This window comes from Hemiscyllium ocellatum, chromosome 45, assembly GCF_020745735.1.
Source record: "Hemiscyllium ocellatum isolate sHemOce1 chromosome 45, sHemOce1.pat.X.cur, whole genome shotgun sequence".
NCBI classification, from domain to species: Eukaryota; Metazoa; Chordata; class Chondrichthyes; order Orectolobiformes; family Hemiscylliidae; genus Hemiscyllium; species Hemiscyllium ocellatum.
In genome coordinates, this window is record NC_083445.1 from 17,133,962 (window position 1) to 17,151,148 (window position 17,187).

A 17,187-nucleotide genomic window follows, 5' to 3' on the forward strand; every position below is an offset into this window, starting at 1 on the left:
GGACACCAAAGGATTTAATTAGGAAAGGGAAAATAGATTACTTGTGGGAAACATAAAAACTGACTGCAAAAGCTTCTTGCATTATGTGAAGTGAAAAAGACTGCTGAAGACAAATGTAGGTCCCTGGTAATCAGAGTCAGGTGAATTTATTTTGGACAATAAAGCAATGGCAAACCAGTTGACCAAATACTTTGGGTCTGTCTTCACTAAGGAGGGCACAAATAACTTTCAGGAAATGCTAGGGGACAGAGAGCCAAGCATGAAGGAGGAACTGAAGGCAATCCTTATTAGTCAGGAAATGGTATTGGGAAAATTGATGGGAGTAAAACCCCAATGGTCCCCAGGACCCAATGATCTACATTCCAGAGTTCTTAAGGAAGTGGCCCTAGAAATAGCAGATGCATTGGTGAACATTTTCCAGCATTCTATAGACTCTGGAAGAGTTCTAATGGACTGGAGATGTGGAGCAGGCGGGCTGGCTGGTCTAGGAGTAGGGAAGGCACCACCATTCCCTTCTTTAAAATTCAAGACCATTGCTGGCAGAGTATCAAGTCTGTTGACAACGTGTTTCTAAGTACATCTAAAAAATAACATATTATTGCATGATATTGATAAATTATCATTTAATATGTGGTAACATATGATTGATGTTTAATAATTCAATGAATATGCAATATTCAATATATGAATATAAAACAGGGAACTCATGATATTAAATTCTAATATCATTGAATATTAGCTGCTTGTGCAATATATCAAAGTGTTATATAGTTAGGCAATGTGATGAAATTGTTGATAATTTGTGTGTTATAGAACAATTACACAAAATTTAGATTGAAATCTATATTTATTACATTCTAGAGGCACAGATTTTATCCGCATTTCAGTGAAATAACTGTTAATATCTTAATAGAGATTTTCTATCATACAAATATACATTCTTAGCAATATTTAATCTTACTTGACAAGTACCAGATTCTTTCATATTTACACAATCAAATTTCCTTTTAGATTTCCCTGCCATTACTGATAGACAAAAGTATTTTTCTAAGCATTTTGAATTGTCTGATATTTTCCATGCTTTCAAATTTGTTCTGTCTGCCATTATTCTCATCCCTCCCTTTCTTAGTCTCGGTGCCAAATTGTCCATTATTTCTCTATTTTCAGATTGTAATAGATTAATGATTCAAGCAGCTTCAAGCAACGATGATTCACTTAAACAACTACACCCTGCTATCCCTCCCTTTCCATGTGTCTTTTTGGTCCTCTTTAAGCACTGTGTCCTCCATGTAAAGGTCAGCAGACATCTCTGAAGCAATTCTCATTTCTGGAGAGAGTTACATCAACTCAGGCCATGGTCTGGTCAGATTCCCAACTCTTGTCACACAGTTTGATTACAAGTGTTAGAAATGTGACTGTTACTTGAAGAAAGGTTCAGGCACTCGCTATAAGACACTCTTTAGTTTAATGACTAAAGGAGCAGTCTTTCTGTAAGTGTGACGGAGCCCATGTGAGTAAATGGAGTTAGACTGCCACTCATCAAGATTGAACTTAATGACGCATCAGGATTGAGAAGTAAATAGCCCACACACGTTCTTCACCTCTTTCAGCTTATACTGGCTGTCTGGGTGAATTATTGGGGAGTAGTTGTTCCTATAGCACTTGCAGTCCACATGAGCTTTTCTCTATATATCTGTTCATTGAGTGTCTGCATTATTGGCTGGGCCAGCATGTTTGCCTAACTTTAATTATCCTCAACAAAATGGTGCCTTCTTGAACCACTGCAGTCCACATGCTGTAGGTCAACTCTGAGTGCAATCAGGGAGTGAATTCCAGGATTTTGATCTCATGACAGCAAAGGAATGGTGAGACATTTCCAAATCAGGATGGTGAGTGGCTTGGAGGGGAACTTGGAGGGGGGTTCCATGTGTCCGATGCCCTTGTCCTTCCAGGTGGAAGTTGCGGCGGGATTTGGAAGCTGTCAAAAGTGAGTTGCTGCAGTGCATTCTCCAGGTGGTATACACTGCTGCTACTGAGCATCAGTTGTGGAGGGAATGACTATTGGCAGTGGTGGATGGGGTGCTGAGGAGCAAGATGTTTTGTCCTGGATGGTGTCAAGATTTCTGAGCAAGTGCTGGAATAAAGAACTTTTTTACTCTCAGATTTGAACATCTTTAGGAAGCTGCCACATCCAGTTGATCTGAGAGAATGGTGGTGGACCATTCAATGCAGCACACTGTTAGTTTTCTGAATTCATGTACAGGTAGGATTCGAGGAGGAAGCCTTCAATGGACTAGTTGAGGTTTTTATGACAATTTACGTAAATTTGTGGCATGTTTGTGGTTATTGCCTTTTTTTGGATTAAGCCCAATTCAAGATCTCAAACATGCCATGGTAGGATTTGAAATCATGCTGTCTGGACCGAGGGTAATCAGTGGTCATATGTGAGAATTATGTGCCCTTTAATGTCCATTCTGTCTAAAACACCATTATCTCCTGGGAATCTGAATTAACAGCAACAGAATGATAGACTTTAACCTGGTGAGATAAATGCACCACATAGACTCTTTATGTTCATATTCCTTCTGTGCCTACAGATCTCCAAAACTAGCATCTCCACTGTGAAAATATCATTTAAAAAAAGAGGCAAATCAGAGCTATATGTTACAGATTCTAACGTAGTACAGATGTTGACAATTTTTAAACTTCATTTAAAGAAAGAAGTTGCATTTGATAATCTAATGATACCCCAGAATGCTTTGCAGCTAATAAAGTACTTTTCAAAGTGCAGTCACCAACAGAGTGAAGGAAACGCAGTAACCCATTTGTATACCACAAGGTCCCTAAAGCAACAATGAACTAAATTTGTTTGTAGATATTGGATGAGCAACAAGTGTTAACCTAGAAAAACCAGGGAGAATGCCTATTGGCAGCTAGTCCCATGTTATATTCCCCAAATTGTTACCCATCTTTGGGACTTCCCAGTGTTTGAGAATGAGCAGTGCCAAATTACAATAGAGAGAGAAGGTGTTCCTGTGTAGCCCCGGTCTGTTATAAACCAAGATGCCTGGGGATTGATGTCTGTATGGCAGCAACTGGTAAAACCTGAAGCCACATGGTACAGCACGAAGTTACAGTCCAACAAGTTCATAACTACGTCACTGAACTGCACCGGATGTCGATTCTGTCTCCTGGACGCTTCTCCGTCCCTACAAAAGGGAAGAGACAAACGGTGAGTTAGACAAAGCAAGTTCTTGAGATGATGTCTGTTTTTAATACAAATAAAAATCTCTCCAAAGTGGTTCGAAGTATTGGCTGTGCCTCAGTGATACTCACCTTTGTCTCTGAGTCAGAAAGTCAGATTTTAAACCCAGCCTTCTGAGACTAGTACATTGAAAGCTAAGCTGATGTTTCCCAGTGCAGTATTGTGGGAGTGCTGCATTGTCTGAGGTGTCACTGTTTGGGTGAATTTTGAAACCAAATCTCACCTGCACTATCAGGTGAGTGTAAGTGACTCTGTATCCACTGTTCAAAGAAGAGAAGGGATGTCTTCCCTGGTCACCAATATTTAATCCTCAACTTGATGGTAAGGTCAACTTGATGGTAAGATGGAGTGTTGTTGAACAAAGAGACCTTGAAGTGTGGGCTCATGGTTCTTTGAAAGTGGAGTCTCAGGTAGATAGGGTGGTGAAGAAGGCATTAGATACGCTTGTCTTTATCGGTCAGTGCACTGAGTATAGGATGTCACGTTGCGGCTATACAGGACACTGGTTCGGCCACTTTTGGATTACAGTGCTCAATTCTTGTCTCCCTGCTTTTGGAAAGATGTTGTGAAACTTGAAAGGGAACAGAAAATATTTACAAGGATGTTGACAGAATTAGAGGATTTGAGCTACAGGGAGAGATTGGATAGGTTGGGGCTATTTTCCCTGGAGCGTTGGAGGCTGAGGGGTGACCTTGTACAATCATGAGGGGCATGGATTGGGTGAATAGCCATGGTCTTTTTCCCAGTGTAGGGGGACTCCAGAACTAGAGAGTATAGGTTTAAGGTGAGAGGGGAAAGATTTAAATGGGATCTAAGGGGTGACTTTTTCAATCAGAAGATGGTGTTTGTATGGAATGAGCTGCCAGAGGAAGTGGCAGTGGCTAGTACAATTACAGCATTTAAGAGGAGTCTGGATGGGTATATGAAAAGGAGAGGTTTAGAAGGATATGGGCCAAATGCTGGCAAATGGGACTAGATTAATTTACGATATCTGATTAGAATGGAGGGGTTGGACTGTTTCTGTGCTGTACATCTCTGTGACTCTCTCTTCCTGTTAAACAGAAAACCCCATTGTCTTCAAACTGTGCCGCCTTCTTCTAGCATTGAGTGCTATGAACAGAGTCACGGCTGACACCAAAATAGAAGCATTGAATGAATGTAACTGTGAAATTCTATTATCTTTCTTTGAGTAATGTGTGATTTTGTCGCAAGGCTGAGATCCTGCTGCCAAGAATGATGTCTGATTCCAATCTTGGATCAGTTACATGGAAATGGTGGCTGTATATATTGAAATGTGAAAGCAGGACATCCTAATGTTTCACACAAGTTCTAGTCTATGGTTTCATAGATATTAGTCAGTGACAAGGATTTACTGAGTCATAGGGTCATACAGCATGGAAACAGACCCTACTGCCTAACTCATTCATTCTGACCAGGTTTCCTATACTGAACTAATCCCATTTGTCTGTGTTTGGTCTGTATTCCTCTAAATCTTTCCTATCCATAACTTGATGGAAGAGTTTGAACATAAGAAATAGACACAGGAGTAGCCTATTTAGCCCTTCGAGGCTGCTCTGCTATTCAATAGGATCATGGTTGATCGGACATTTCTCTTGTCCACGTGCCTGCCCTTCCCCTGGAACTCTTGATTCTCCTGGCTGATCAAGATTTGTGTTTATATTTGTATCTTACCTGGTTGGATGTCCTTAAGCTGGAGTTGGAAAGGGGTGTCCATATGTATGGTCTCCCCAAACACTTCCTAAAGCACCGAACGTACATGTCTCTCACCTATAAAAAGCAAAGACAAACACAATTTGAGATTTGTACAATAAGTAGATGGACTTGTTCTATGTTCATTCCTTGTCATTCGATTTATCGCTGGGATTGATTACTCTAGATGTGATTTCCCTTCTAATGTAGTTTCTTTGCAGGTTCTCAATGAGGCAGCTAAGTGGAGCTGAGTCCATGAAAGGAACAGCCACGATCTTATTGAATGGCAGAGCAGGCTCGATGGGACATAGATGTGCTGAGGAGGTTCCACTTCTGTCTGTCAGTTTGTGTTGAGTTATCTGATCTTAGTGTACGTCAATGGAGAGGCATTTAAACGGGATTCTGCTCTAGTTCTGATCTAGTGCTCTCTGCTGGACATACCTGCCCATTGTCTGAAGGTGACTACTTGCCTTCAGTCCTCATAATAGCTCAATATTGACAAGAAATTAAATTTAGACCAATTTCCATTTCCTTCATTCTTTCAGTTGAGAGGATTGGCTTATGAGGAGAGATTGTGTAGACTGGGACTATAATCATTTGAATTTTGAAGAATGTGTGGGGATCTTTTAGAAACATATAAAATTACAAAGGGAATAGATAAGATAGAAGCAGGGAGGTTGTTTCCACGACTGGATGAAACTAGAATGAGGGGCATCATCTCCAAATAAGGGGGAGCAGATGAGGAACTTTTTCACCCAGAGGGTTGTAAATCTGTGGAAGTCCCTGCTCAGTGAAGCAGTTGAGCCTACCACATTGAATATTTTTAAGGGGAAGACAGGTAGATGTTTGAACAGTAAAGGAATTAAGGGTTATGGTGAAAAGATGGCTAAGTGGAGCTGAGTCCATGTAAGGATCAGCCATGATCTTATTGAATGGCAGAGCAGGCTCAAGGGGACAGATGGCCTACTCCTGCTCTGAGTTCTTACATTCACGGGACTGAGGGATCACTAACAAGGCTGTCTTGCTTTTCTATTTCAGAGCACATTTAAAAGTCAACAGTGTTGCTATAAGTCATGAGATAGGTTTTTAATGACAGTTGACAGCTTAGCTTCATCGTCCAGATGGATAAATTGGATTTAAATTCCAACAGCTGACTTGACAGGATGTGAACTCACATTCCCAACACATTAGCTTAGGCTATAGGAGTACCGGTCTAGGGACATCACCATTACACCATCATTCCCCAAGACAAAGGACATTTACAATGCAATCTAAAAACTGACAGAGAATGCTGGAGAAACTCAGCAAGTCTGGCAGCATCTGTAGAGAGACAAAGCAGAGTTTACATTTTGAGTCCAGTTCTGAAGAACTCAAAACTATTTCTCTCTCTCCACAGATATTGCCAGACCTGCCGAGTTTCTCCAGCATTCTCTGTGCTTGTTTCAGATTTGTTTCAGTGTATGAGTGAACAACGTAGATACAACGCAGAATTATTGAGCATAGCAGAGAGATACCCCATCACATCCACACCAGTGTTTCCACTCCATGTGAACGTGTTTGGTCTAACCCTGTTCAGCCACAAGCATTTATTCAGCTTCTCATTGCGTGCATCTGTCTTATTCATCTCATGTCATTGCTTTAAAGGTTAATGAATCCCCCATTTTCATCACTCTCTGCGTAATTATATTTCTCCAAAATTCATTATTGGATTTTAGGCAGTGGTGGAGGCCGGTACAACATTTAAAAGGCATCTGGATGGGTATATGAATAGGAAGGGTTTAGAGGGATATGGGCTAAATGCTGGTCAATGGGACTAGATTAATTTAGGGTGTATGGTCAGAATGGACGCATTGGACCAAAGGTCAGTTTCTGAGCTGTACATCTCTATAATGCTGTGACTGAAAACCTCAAAGGTTATTGTCAAGTTTCAGAAATGATAGTCTTACAGAAACAAACCCTTCAATTTAACGTGTCCTTGCTGCCCAGACATCCTAAATTAATCTAGTCCCATTTACCAGCACTTGGCCCATATCCCTCTCACCCCTTCCTATTCATATACCCATCCAGATGCCTTTTAAATGTTGTAATTGTACCAGCCTCCACCACTTCCGCTGGCAGCTCCTTACATACACGCACCACCCTCTGTGTGAAAAAGTTGCCCCTTAGGTCCCTTTTAAATCTTTCCCCTCTCACCCTAAACTTATGCCCTTTAGTTTTGGACTCCTCTACCCTGGGGAAAGACCTTATCTATTTACCCTATCCGTGCCCCTCATGGTTTTATAAACATCTATAAGGTCACCGCTCAGCCTCTGAAGCTCCAGGGAAAACAGCCCCAGCATGTATGTGCAGAATCACAGGAAGTCGTGGTGAAGTCGTGGTGAAAGACATGAAGACTTGGGAACGTGGGGAAGTCAGTCATATCCTGGGGACAGTCCATATCACAATAGAGGAGGTGCTGGATGTATTACAATGTATGAAGGTGGATAAATCTCCTGGTCCTGTCTAGATATATCCAAGATCACTGTAAGAGGCTAGAGAAGAAATTGTGGGAACCCTGGCTATTTTTGCATCATTGTTAGCCGCAGGTGAGGTCCAGGGAAACTGGAGGGTAGCAAATATTGTGCCATTATTCAAGAAGGATTGCAAAGAAAAGCCTATAGACCAGTAAGCTTCAACATCTGTGATATGTAAGTTACTTGAGAAGATTCTGAGAGCTAAGAAATACATGCATTTGGAAAGACAGGGTTTGATTAGGAGTAGCCAGCATGGTTTTGTGCGTAGGAGGTCATGCTTCACAAATTTGTTAGAGTACTTTGGTGAAGTGACCAGGAAAGTTGACAAGGGCCCGGTGGTACACGGAGTCTATATGGATTTCAGTAAGGCCTTTGATAAGGTTCCACATGGTAGGCTGCTCTGGAAGGTTAGATCGCATGGAATCCAGGGGGAGCCGGCAAATTGGATACAAAATCGGCTTGGTAGTAGGAAGCAGAGGGTAATATTGGAAGGATGCTTGTTGGACTGGAGGCTTGTGATTAGTGGAGTGCCTCAGAGATCACTGCTTGACTCATTGCTGTTTGTTATCTATAACTGTGATTTGGATGAGAATGGACAAGGCATGATTAGTAAGTTTGCAAATGACACTAAAATAGGCGGCATCATGGACAGTGAGGAAGGTTATCAGAAATTGCAGCAGGACCTTGATCAGTTGGGGAAGTGGGCAGCGAAATGGCGAATGGAGTTTAAGATAGCTAAGAGTGAGGTGTTGCATTTTGGAAAGTCAAATCAAGGTTGGAGTTTCATGGTGAATGGTAGAGGCTTCAGGAGTGTAATGGAATAGAAGGACCTTGGAGTTCAGGTGCATGGCTCTCTGAAAGTAGTCACAGGTAGATAGGGCAGTGAAGGAGGCTTTTGGCACACTGGCCTTCATCAGTCAGGGCATTGAGTTTAGATGTTAAGAAGGTATGTTACAGTTGTACAGGACATTGGTGAGGCCACACTTGGAGTATTGTGTTCAGTTTTGGTCAGCTTGTTACAGGAAGAGTGTTATTAAACTGGAATGAGTACAGAAAAAAAATTTACAAGGATGTTGCTTGGACTCAATGGTCTGAGTTACAGGGAATGGTTGGACAAGCTAGGACTTTTTTCTTTAGGGCGTAGGAGACTGAGAGGGGGGAGAAACATAGGTGTAAGATCATGAGAGGCATGGATAGGGTGAATGCACTCAGCCTTTTCCCCAGGGTTGGGGAATCGAGGACGAGAGGACATCAGTTTAAGGTTAGAGGGGAAAGAATAAAAGGAAATCTGAGGGGCAATGTTTTTACACAGAGGGTGGTACGCATGTGGAATGAGCTGCCTGAAGAAATGGTTGAGGTGGGTACATTAACAACATTTAAAAGGCATTTGGATAACTTTATTGGGATTGTGTTTTAGAATTTCTAATAGTCAGAGGGAAATTGAGAAACAAACTTATAAGGAGATCTCAGCTATCTGTAAGAATAATAGGGTGGTTATGGTAGTGGATTTTAACTTTCCAAACATAAACTGGGACTGCCATCGTGTCAAGGGTTTAGATGGAGAGGAATTTATTAAGTGTGTACAAGACAATTTTCTGATTCAGTATGTGGATGTACCTACTAGAGAAGGTGCAAAACTTGACCTACTCTTGGGAAATAAGGCAGGGCAGTGGGGGAGCAGTTTGGAGCCAGTGACCATAATTCTATTAGATTTAAAATAATGATGGAAAAAGATAGACCAGACCTAAAAGTTGAAGTTCTAAACTGGTGAAAGGCAAATTTTGATGGTATTAGGCAAGAACTTTCGAAAGCTGATTGGGGGCAGCCGTTTTCAGGTAAAGGGACGGCTGGAAAATGGGAAGCCTTTAGAAATGAGATAACGAGAATGCAGAGAAAGTATATTCCTGTCAGGGTGAAAGGGAAGGCTGGTAGGTATAGGAAATCCCAGATGACTAAAGAAGTTGAGGGTTTTGTTAAGAAAAAGAAGGAAGCATATGTAAGGTATAGACAGGATAGATCGAGTGAATCCTCAGAAGAGTATAAAGGAAGTAGGCGTATACTTAAGAGGGAAATCAGCAGGGCAGAAAGGGAACATGAGATAGCTTTGGCAAATACAGTTAAGGAGAATCAATGGGTTTTTACTAATACATTAAGGACAAAAGGGTAACTAGGGAGAGAATAGGGCCCCTCAAAGATCTGCAAGGCAGCCTTTGTGTGGAGCCGCAGAAAATGGGGGAGATACTAAATGAGTATTTTGCATCAGTATTTATTGTGGAAAAGGATATGGAAGATATAGACTGTAGGGAAATGGATGGTGACATCTTGCAAAATGTCCATATTACAGAGGAGGAAGTGCTAAATGTCTTGAAATGGGTAAAGGTGGATAAATCCCCAGGACCTGATCAGGTGTACCCTAGAACTCTGTGGGAAGCTAGAGAAGTGATTGCTGGGCACCTTGTTGAGATATTTGTATCATCAATAGTCACAGGCGAGGTGCCGGAAGACTGGAGGTTGACTAACATAGTGCCACTGTTGAAGAAGGGTGGTAAAGACAAGCCAGGGAACTATAGACCAGTGAGCCTAACCTCGGTGGTGGGCAATCCTGATGGACAGGATGTACATGTATTTGGAAAGGCAAGGACTGATTAGGGATAGTCAACATGGCTTTGTGCATGGGAAATCATGTCTCACAAAATTGATTGAGTGCAGGTTCAAAGCTCCTTGAAAGTGGAGTCGCAGGTAGATAGGATAGTGAAGAAGGTGTTTGGTATGCTTTCCTTTATTGGTCAGAGTATTGAGTACAGAAGTTGGGAGGTCATGTTGTGGCTGTACAGGACATTGGTCAGGCCACTATTGGGATATTTCATGCAATTCTGGTTTCCTTCCTATCGGAAAGATGTCATGAAACTTGAAAGGGTTCAGAAAAGATTTACAAGGATGTTGCCAGGGTTGGAAGATTTGAGCTAGAGGGAGCGGCTGAACAGGCTGGGGCTGATTTCCCTGGGGCGTCGCAGGCTGAGGGTGACCTTATAGAGGTTTACAAAATTATGAGGGGCATGGATAGGGTAAATAGGCAAGGTCTTTTCCATGGGGTGAGGGAGAACTGGAGGGCATAGGTTTAGGGTGAGAGGGGAAAAATATAAAAAAGACCTACAGGGCAACTTTTTCACACAGAGGGTGGTACATGTATGGAATGAGCTGCTAGAGGAAGTGATGGAGGCTGGTACAATTACAACATTTGGATGAGTATATGAATAGGAAGGGTTTGGAGGGATATAGGCCGGGTGGGACTAGATTGGGTTGGGATTTCTGGTCGGCATGGACTGGTTGGAGCGAAGGGTCTGTTTCCATGCTATACATCTCTATGACTCTAAATACATAGATAGGAAAGGATTAGAAGGATATGGGCCAAGTGCAGGGAAATTAAGTCAGCATGGATGGACATTTTCATCGGCATGGACTAGTTTGGGCCAAAGGGCCTATCTCTGTGCTGTAGGACTCTATGACTCCATTGAGCCTCTTCCTCTAACTCAAACCCTGCAATTCTGGCAACATGCTTGGGGGACCAGAATTGAACACAGTATTCCCAAAGTGAAGAGGGACAATGAAATGTATCCTGGGAAAAGCCAGTTTCTTCAGGAAAACTCATGGATACAGATGAAACCAGAGTGTCTGAGAAAGAAGACATGAACAAAAGGAAGGAGTGCTAACCTTCTTATACATCAGGCAGTGCATGATAAAGATGTACATGCCCTGGAAGCTGTTTAATATGGTGAAGATGTACATCATCGGAACGGTTGCATTCTGGATATAAAACCCGCCAAACATCCACGTACAGCCCAGGATGGCCAACTGACCAAAGGCCGTCATTGTAAATACTCTGTAAGAAAACAGAATCAATGATCAAATTCTTCAAAGCAGTGCTTAATGCAAAAATCTATAACACAATGGCTCTTAGTGTGTGGTGATAGTAACACAGCAGACTTAGGGTCGGTTACCTCAGTTGGCTGGTCTCTGATACAGAGTGATGCCAACAGCGTGGGTTCAATTCCTATACTGACTGAGGTTAACATGAAGGACTCTCCTCAACCTCTCCCCTCACCCTGAGGTGTGCTGGCCCTCAGGTTAAACCACCACCAGTTCTCTCTCTCTCTCTCTCTCTCTCTCTCTCTCTCTCTCTCTCTCCTAAGCCATTGAGGCTATAGTGCCTTTCGCTTTCAGTGGACTGATAATCCAGAGGCCTAAACTAAGGTTTTGAGGGGGGCGGAGCGGGGGTTCAAATCCCAACATGGCTGCTGGTGGAATTTAAATTCAGTTCATAAAATGTAGAATTAAAAGCTAGTCTCAGCAATTGGGACTCTGAAGCCATTGTCGATTAGCATAAAAACCCATCTATTGATGTCCTTCAGGGAAGGAACTCTGCTATTCTCATGTGACTTGGCTGATATGTGACTCCAATCCACAGCAACGTAATTGACAGAAATGACCCAAGCAAGATTTCCAAAAGGCATTCAAATCTAGAGCCACACAACAGTGGGAATTCTTCAACTGAACATGCAACATGGATATGAAATTGGTTATGGGATATTTATCAGGCTGAACAAAGATTTGTAGAAGAGGTCCCGAGGGGACAATATTGGGATTCTTCGTTTTCCTGATTCTACCAACAGAATCATAGAATCCCTACAGTGTGGGGACAGGCCCTTTGGCTAACAAATCCACACTTACCCCCAAAGCGTAACCCACCCAGACCCATTCCACTGCCCTATTATCGTATATTTACCCTGATTAATGCAACTAACCTACACATCCCTGAACACCATGGGCAATTTAGCATGGCCAATCCACTTAACCTGCACATCTTTGGGCTGTGGGAGGAAACCGGAGCACCCAGAGGATACCCATACAGACACAGGTAGAAGATGCAAACTCCACACAGACAGTTGCCCGAGGTTGGAATCAAACCAGGTCCTTGGCGCCATGAGGCAGCAGTGGTAACCACAGAGCCACAATAATCAAAATTTTGCTGTGCAGGGGAACAATTTCAACATTTGAGGATTATACAAAGCTGGGAAGAATTGTGAACTGTGAGGAAGACAATGTAGAAATTCCAAAGGGCATAGACAAATTGGTGGAGTGGGCAGAGAGGTGGCAGATGAGGGTCGATGCAGAGAAATGTGAGGTGCTGTACAATGGAATAATGAACATGAAGAGACATCACAAAATAAGGTGAACTATTCTAAAGGGTGAGCAGGAGTAGGACCATCTGGGTATATATGGACGCAAGTCATGATAGGTGACAGGACAGTTAGAGGGAATTGTTAATAAAGCATAAAGTATTCTAGGCTTCATAAGTAGGGGAACAGAGGAGTTATGTTGAACTTATAGAAATAAAAGCAAAGCTGCCACTGTCCCACTCTCTCATCACAGAGAGACAACCTGAGTCACCATACCTCAGACAAGGAGAGAATTATAGAATCCCTACAGAATAAAAGCAAACCATTCGGCCCATCGAGTCCACACTGACATTCTGAACAGCATACCAGCTGGATCCATCCCAGTAATTTACACAACTAACCAGCCTAGCCTGCACATTTATGGACACTGTGGACAATTTTGCATGACCAATCCACCAAATCCACTAATTTAGCACAACTAATCCACCTCACCTGCACACCTTTGGACTGTGGGAGGAAACTGGAGCAATCAGAGGAGATGTGCAGAGATACAGGGTGAATGTGCCAACTCCACACACTGGCCAAGTGCGGAATTGAACCTAGGTCCCTGTGAGGCCGCAGTACCAACCACTGAGTCACCGTGCCACCCTGGAAATAAAAGCCCTCATGATAACCTCAGCCAGTCTAGCAGTTGAACCCATGCTATTAATACCACTGACCAGCCATCCAGCCAACTAAGCTACATAAGAGACAGGCTAGAGGTCAGCTGGAATATAGTGGACAGTGCTGAGCCCACACCTTAGGAAGGAAGTAAATGCATTGGAAAGAATGTAGAGGAGTTTACAAGAATGGTTCGAGGGAAGAGAAAGTACGCCTCTGTCTGTAGATGGGAGAGGTTGGGGCTGTCAGTCTATGTGACCTTTTATAAATTCCTATTTTAGAAATCAAACCAGTCAGTCTCAAGATTGAATACTGACAAACTCTAACCTCTCACCTTTAATGCATTGTCTGAGCTGAGATGTCACTTTTATTTTAAATAATGTTACCTCAGGAATATAACATGACAGAAGTTCTGGTATTTGCATACTAATAAATCAAAACCTGCATCCCCATTTTAAGTGATTAAAGACTTAACAGCAATCTAGGTTTGTTCAATACATCGCATCAGTTGTATGACATTTTGATCTTTTACGATAAATTCTGTGTCCAATGACCCCCTGCCCCACTAGCTACCTGATGAAGGAGCAGCATTCTGAAAGCTAGTGCTTCCAAATAAACCTGTTGGACTATAACCTGGTGCTTTGTGACTTTTAATTTTTTTCCTTGGAGAGACCTAGGGAGGATTAAGCTGAGGGGAGATTTGATTGAAGTTTAGAACAGAGTGAATAAACTGTACCCCCTCATCAATGGATGGAGAACCAGAAAGTGCAGTTTCAAAATGCTTTACAAAACAAGCAACTGAGAAAACTCGTTTTTCACACAGCCAATGGTCTGATCTTAGGCTGAACAATGTGGAAGTGTGGTGGAGTAAGGTCCTATCGGGGCATTCTGGAGGGCACTGGCTGATTATTTAAATAGAAGCAACTTGCAGGGTCACGGCACAAAATTGGCACGAAGGCAAAATGCTCAGGATGCCAGTACAGATACAACTGGCCTCCCTCTGTACGGTAACAATTCTGTGATGGGGAAAACAAATCCTGGCCCTGCTATTGACGAATAAATAAAATAATAATGAAATCACTATTATGGTGGAGAGTTTGCTGATTCTTAAAACAGAGAATTTTTAGCCGTTTCTTAAAATACTATTTCACGGTCATTCTGAGGATGTTCCAAGCTGTGGAGCAATGGTTACTATTTGTTTACACATGCCCTACGGAGTTGCCTGCTATCCATGTCAAATCATTGCAGTTATGTTTATTAACCAGAGAGGGTTAGCATTGTATACAGTGTAGGTGACAGCATAAAACTACTGGGGATATTGATGGACTAAGCGACTGGGCAGAACTGAGGCAGATGGAGTTCAATGGAAGCAACTGTGAGGTTATCCATTTTGAACACATAAAAGGAAGTACTCTCTAGATGGTATAAAGTTACATACAATGGATGTCCAAAGAGACTTGAGGGTTCAGGAGCATAAATGACAAGTGCAGAAAATAATCAAGGCAGCCAATGGAATGCCCGCCTTTATATCTAGAGAACTGGAGTGCAAGGTTGTAGAAGTTATGCTGCAATTATACAAAATCCTGGTTGGACCCCACTTGGAATATAGTGAGCAAATCTAGGTACCACACCTTAGTAAGGATGGATTGGTCTTGGAGGGAGTACAGTGTAGGTTTACAAGAATGATACCTGGATGTCAGGGATTAATTTATGAGGAGAGATTATACAAATGAGGCCTATTTTTTCTAGAAATTAGAGGGTTAAAGAATGATCTGATACAAAGAGGAAAAGACAGGGTAGATAAAGATAAACTATTTCCTCTGGTTAGAGATTCCAGAACTAGGGACATTGTCTGAGAATTAGGGCCAGACTATTCAGGAGAGATGTTAGGAAACACTTCGGCAGATGGGAGTGGATGCTGGATCAGTTGTTAATTTTAAATCTGAGATAGTTTTTTTCTGTTAAGCAAAGGTATTAAGGGATAAGGGCTAAAGATGGATATTGGGGAATTAGGCCACATAATAATGGGAAAGCCCAAGGGGCTGTATGGCCTACTCCTGCTCCTATGTCCCTACATAACATCACAACACCAAAGTGAAAATACAGACAGTGGAAGCTAGAGTGAAATCTCCCTCTTGTATTTTGATGATGGACAGCTGAAAGCAGACAGATTGTCTAGGCTCCTTGCTGGAGTACTGCGATAGGAACAGGCCTTTCCTCCCTCTAAGCCCATTCTGCAAGGTTTGTTGCCAGTTGTTTCCAGCTGTGGCCATCATGGTCCTTCAGACTATCACTTGTGACCTTCCCCTTAACCTGAACTGAGTCTTCTAATCACCTGGGAACCTAAACAAGTGCTTGAGCATCAACAGAGCTCTGGAGTACTATGGCTGAGACATCAGATTAAATCAATAAGGAGTCTGCCCTAGATCTGGCTCCTAAAGTGTAATTATGAGACCGCTGCATACCCCAACCAATGCTGCTTGCTCCCCCACCCCAAACTGGGAGTTTGTAACATGTTCGGCATCAATTAATGATTGCTCAGCTTTCCCCATATTTATTTCAGAATCACCTCGAGCCTTTACCAAGCTGATATTAAATTGCTGTTAAACCCTATGAAACCATATCTGTTTTAGTTCAGGATCTGCCTATATCCTGGACATCATAGCTCTGGTCGAACAGTCAAAGCATAACCTGCTTTTATCTAGCACCTTTCACATCCTGAGGACATTTCTGGAGTACTGACACTGTTGTCAGAAAATCGACAGCCAGTTTGCACACAGAAATCTCCCGCAAACAACAATGTGATAATAATCAGATTATCCTTTCTTTCAATTGTGACATTGATGGAGGGATAAATATTCATCAGGACCTGGGAGAGAATCCCTTTCGCCCATCTCTAAATCAGTGCCATGAGATGCTTTAACTGACAGGAAGGCTGGGCCTCAGTGTAACACCGGAAAAATGGCCCTTCCCAGAACACTTGCTCACTGTCACGCTGAGATACCAATGTCCTGGAGCAGCTCAGACAACACTTCATTAAGTGATGGGCTTTGTGGGTGTTTTTTACACATTAGCCCATACAACAATCAGAGAGTTGAGACAGATGTCTTGATATTTATTAACAACACTATTTCCACAACTGCAGCATCACACACCTAAACAGGTAGAGTCATATAGCATGGAAACAGAACTTTCAGCCCAACCAGTCCATGCCGAACATAATCCCAAACTAAACTAGTCACATCTGCCTACTCCTGGTCCTTATCCCTCCAAACCTTTCCTGTTCATGTACTTACCTAAGTGCTTTTTAACATGTTCCAGTGGGTGTCATCATGTCTTGATGATAACTCCTTAATGGGAGATGCAGTGCTAGATTGGTGGGGAGTCATGGTTTGAGTTCTGTGCTGACTAATGCTGTTGTACATTACAGCCACATAGCTGACTGACTGAGTGCACTATACTTACTCCATAATACAGAGAGAGTGACTGGAGGTAAGATGGGTATCGATACCACGGAATACCTCATGCTGAGATGAAATGCAACTGAACTCAAGCTTCAGTGCCTGGATGATCTGAAATCTAGGCTACAAGGTCCTCCTCTACCTACAAGGTTACACTAAACACAGATGGGATAGTGAAGAAGGCGTTTGGTATGCTTTCCTTTATTGGTCAGAGCACTGAGTATCGGAATTGGGAGGTCATGTTGCAGCTGTACAGGACATTGGTTAGGCCACTTTTGGAATATTGCATGCAATTCTGGTCTCCTTCCTATTGGAAGGATGTTGTGGAAGTTGAAGAGGTTCAGAGAAGATTTATAACGATGGTGCCAGGGTTGGGGGGTTTGAGGAAGGGGAGATGCTGA

General features: G+C 42.4%; 1 protein-coding gene across 4 annotated transcripts in view; it reads right to left on the bottom strand.

Annotated features, from left to right (window-relative positions):
• Positions 1–828: 828 nt before the first annotated feature.
• The window catches only part of LOC132835998 (adhesion G protein-coupled receptor E2-like), an 80,886-nt gene continuing 64,527 nt past the window's right edge, over positions 829–17,187 (bottom strand). For all 4 annotated transcript variants that reach the window (XM_060855183.1, XM_060855184.1, XM_060855186.1 and 1 more), the window contains 3 exons: positions 11,200–11,368; positions 4,958–5,053; positions 829–3,209 (listed from right to left, as the gene is read on the bottom strand). In XM_060855183.1, the coding sequence (XP_060711166.1) occupies positions 3,159–3,209; positions 4,958–5,053; positions 11,200–11,368 (316 nt within the window). In that variant the 3' untranslated portion in view covers positions 829–3,158. The remainder of the gene's footprint in view (positions 3,210–4,957; positions 5,054–11,199; positions 11,369–17,187) is intronic.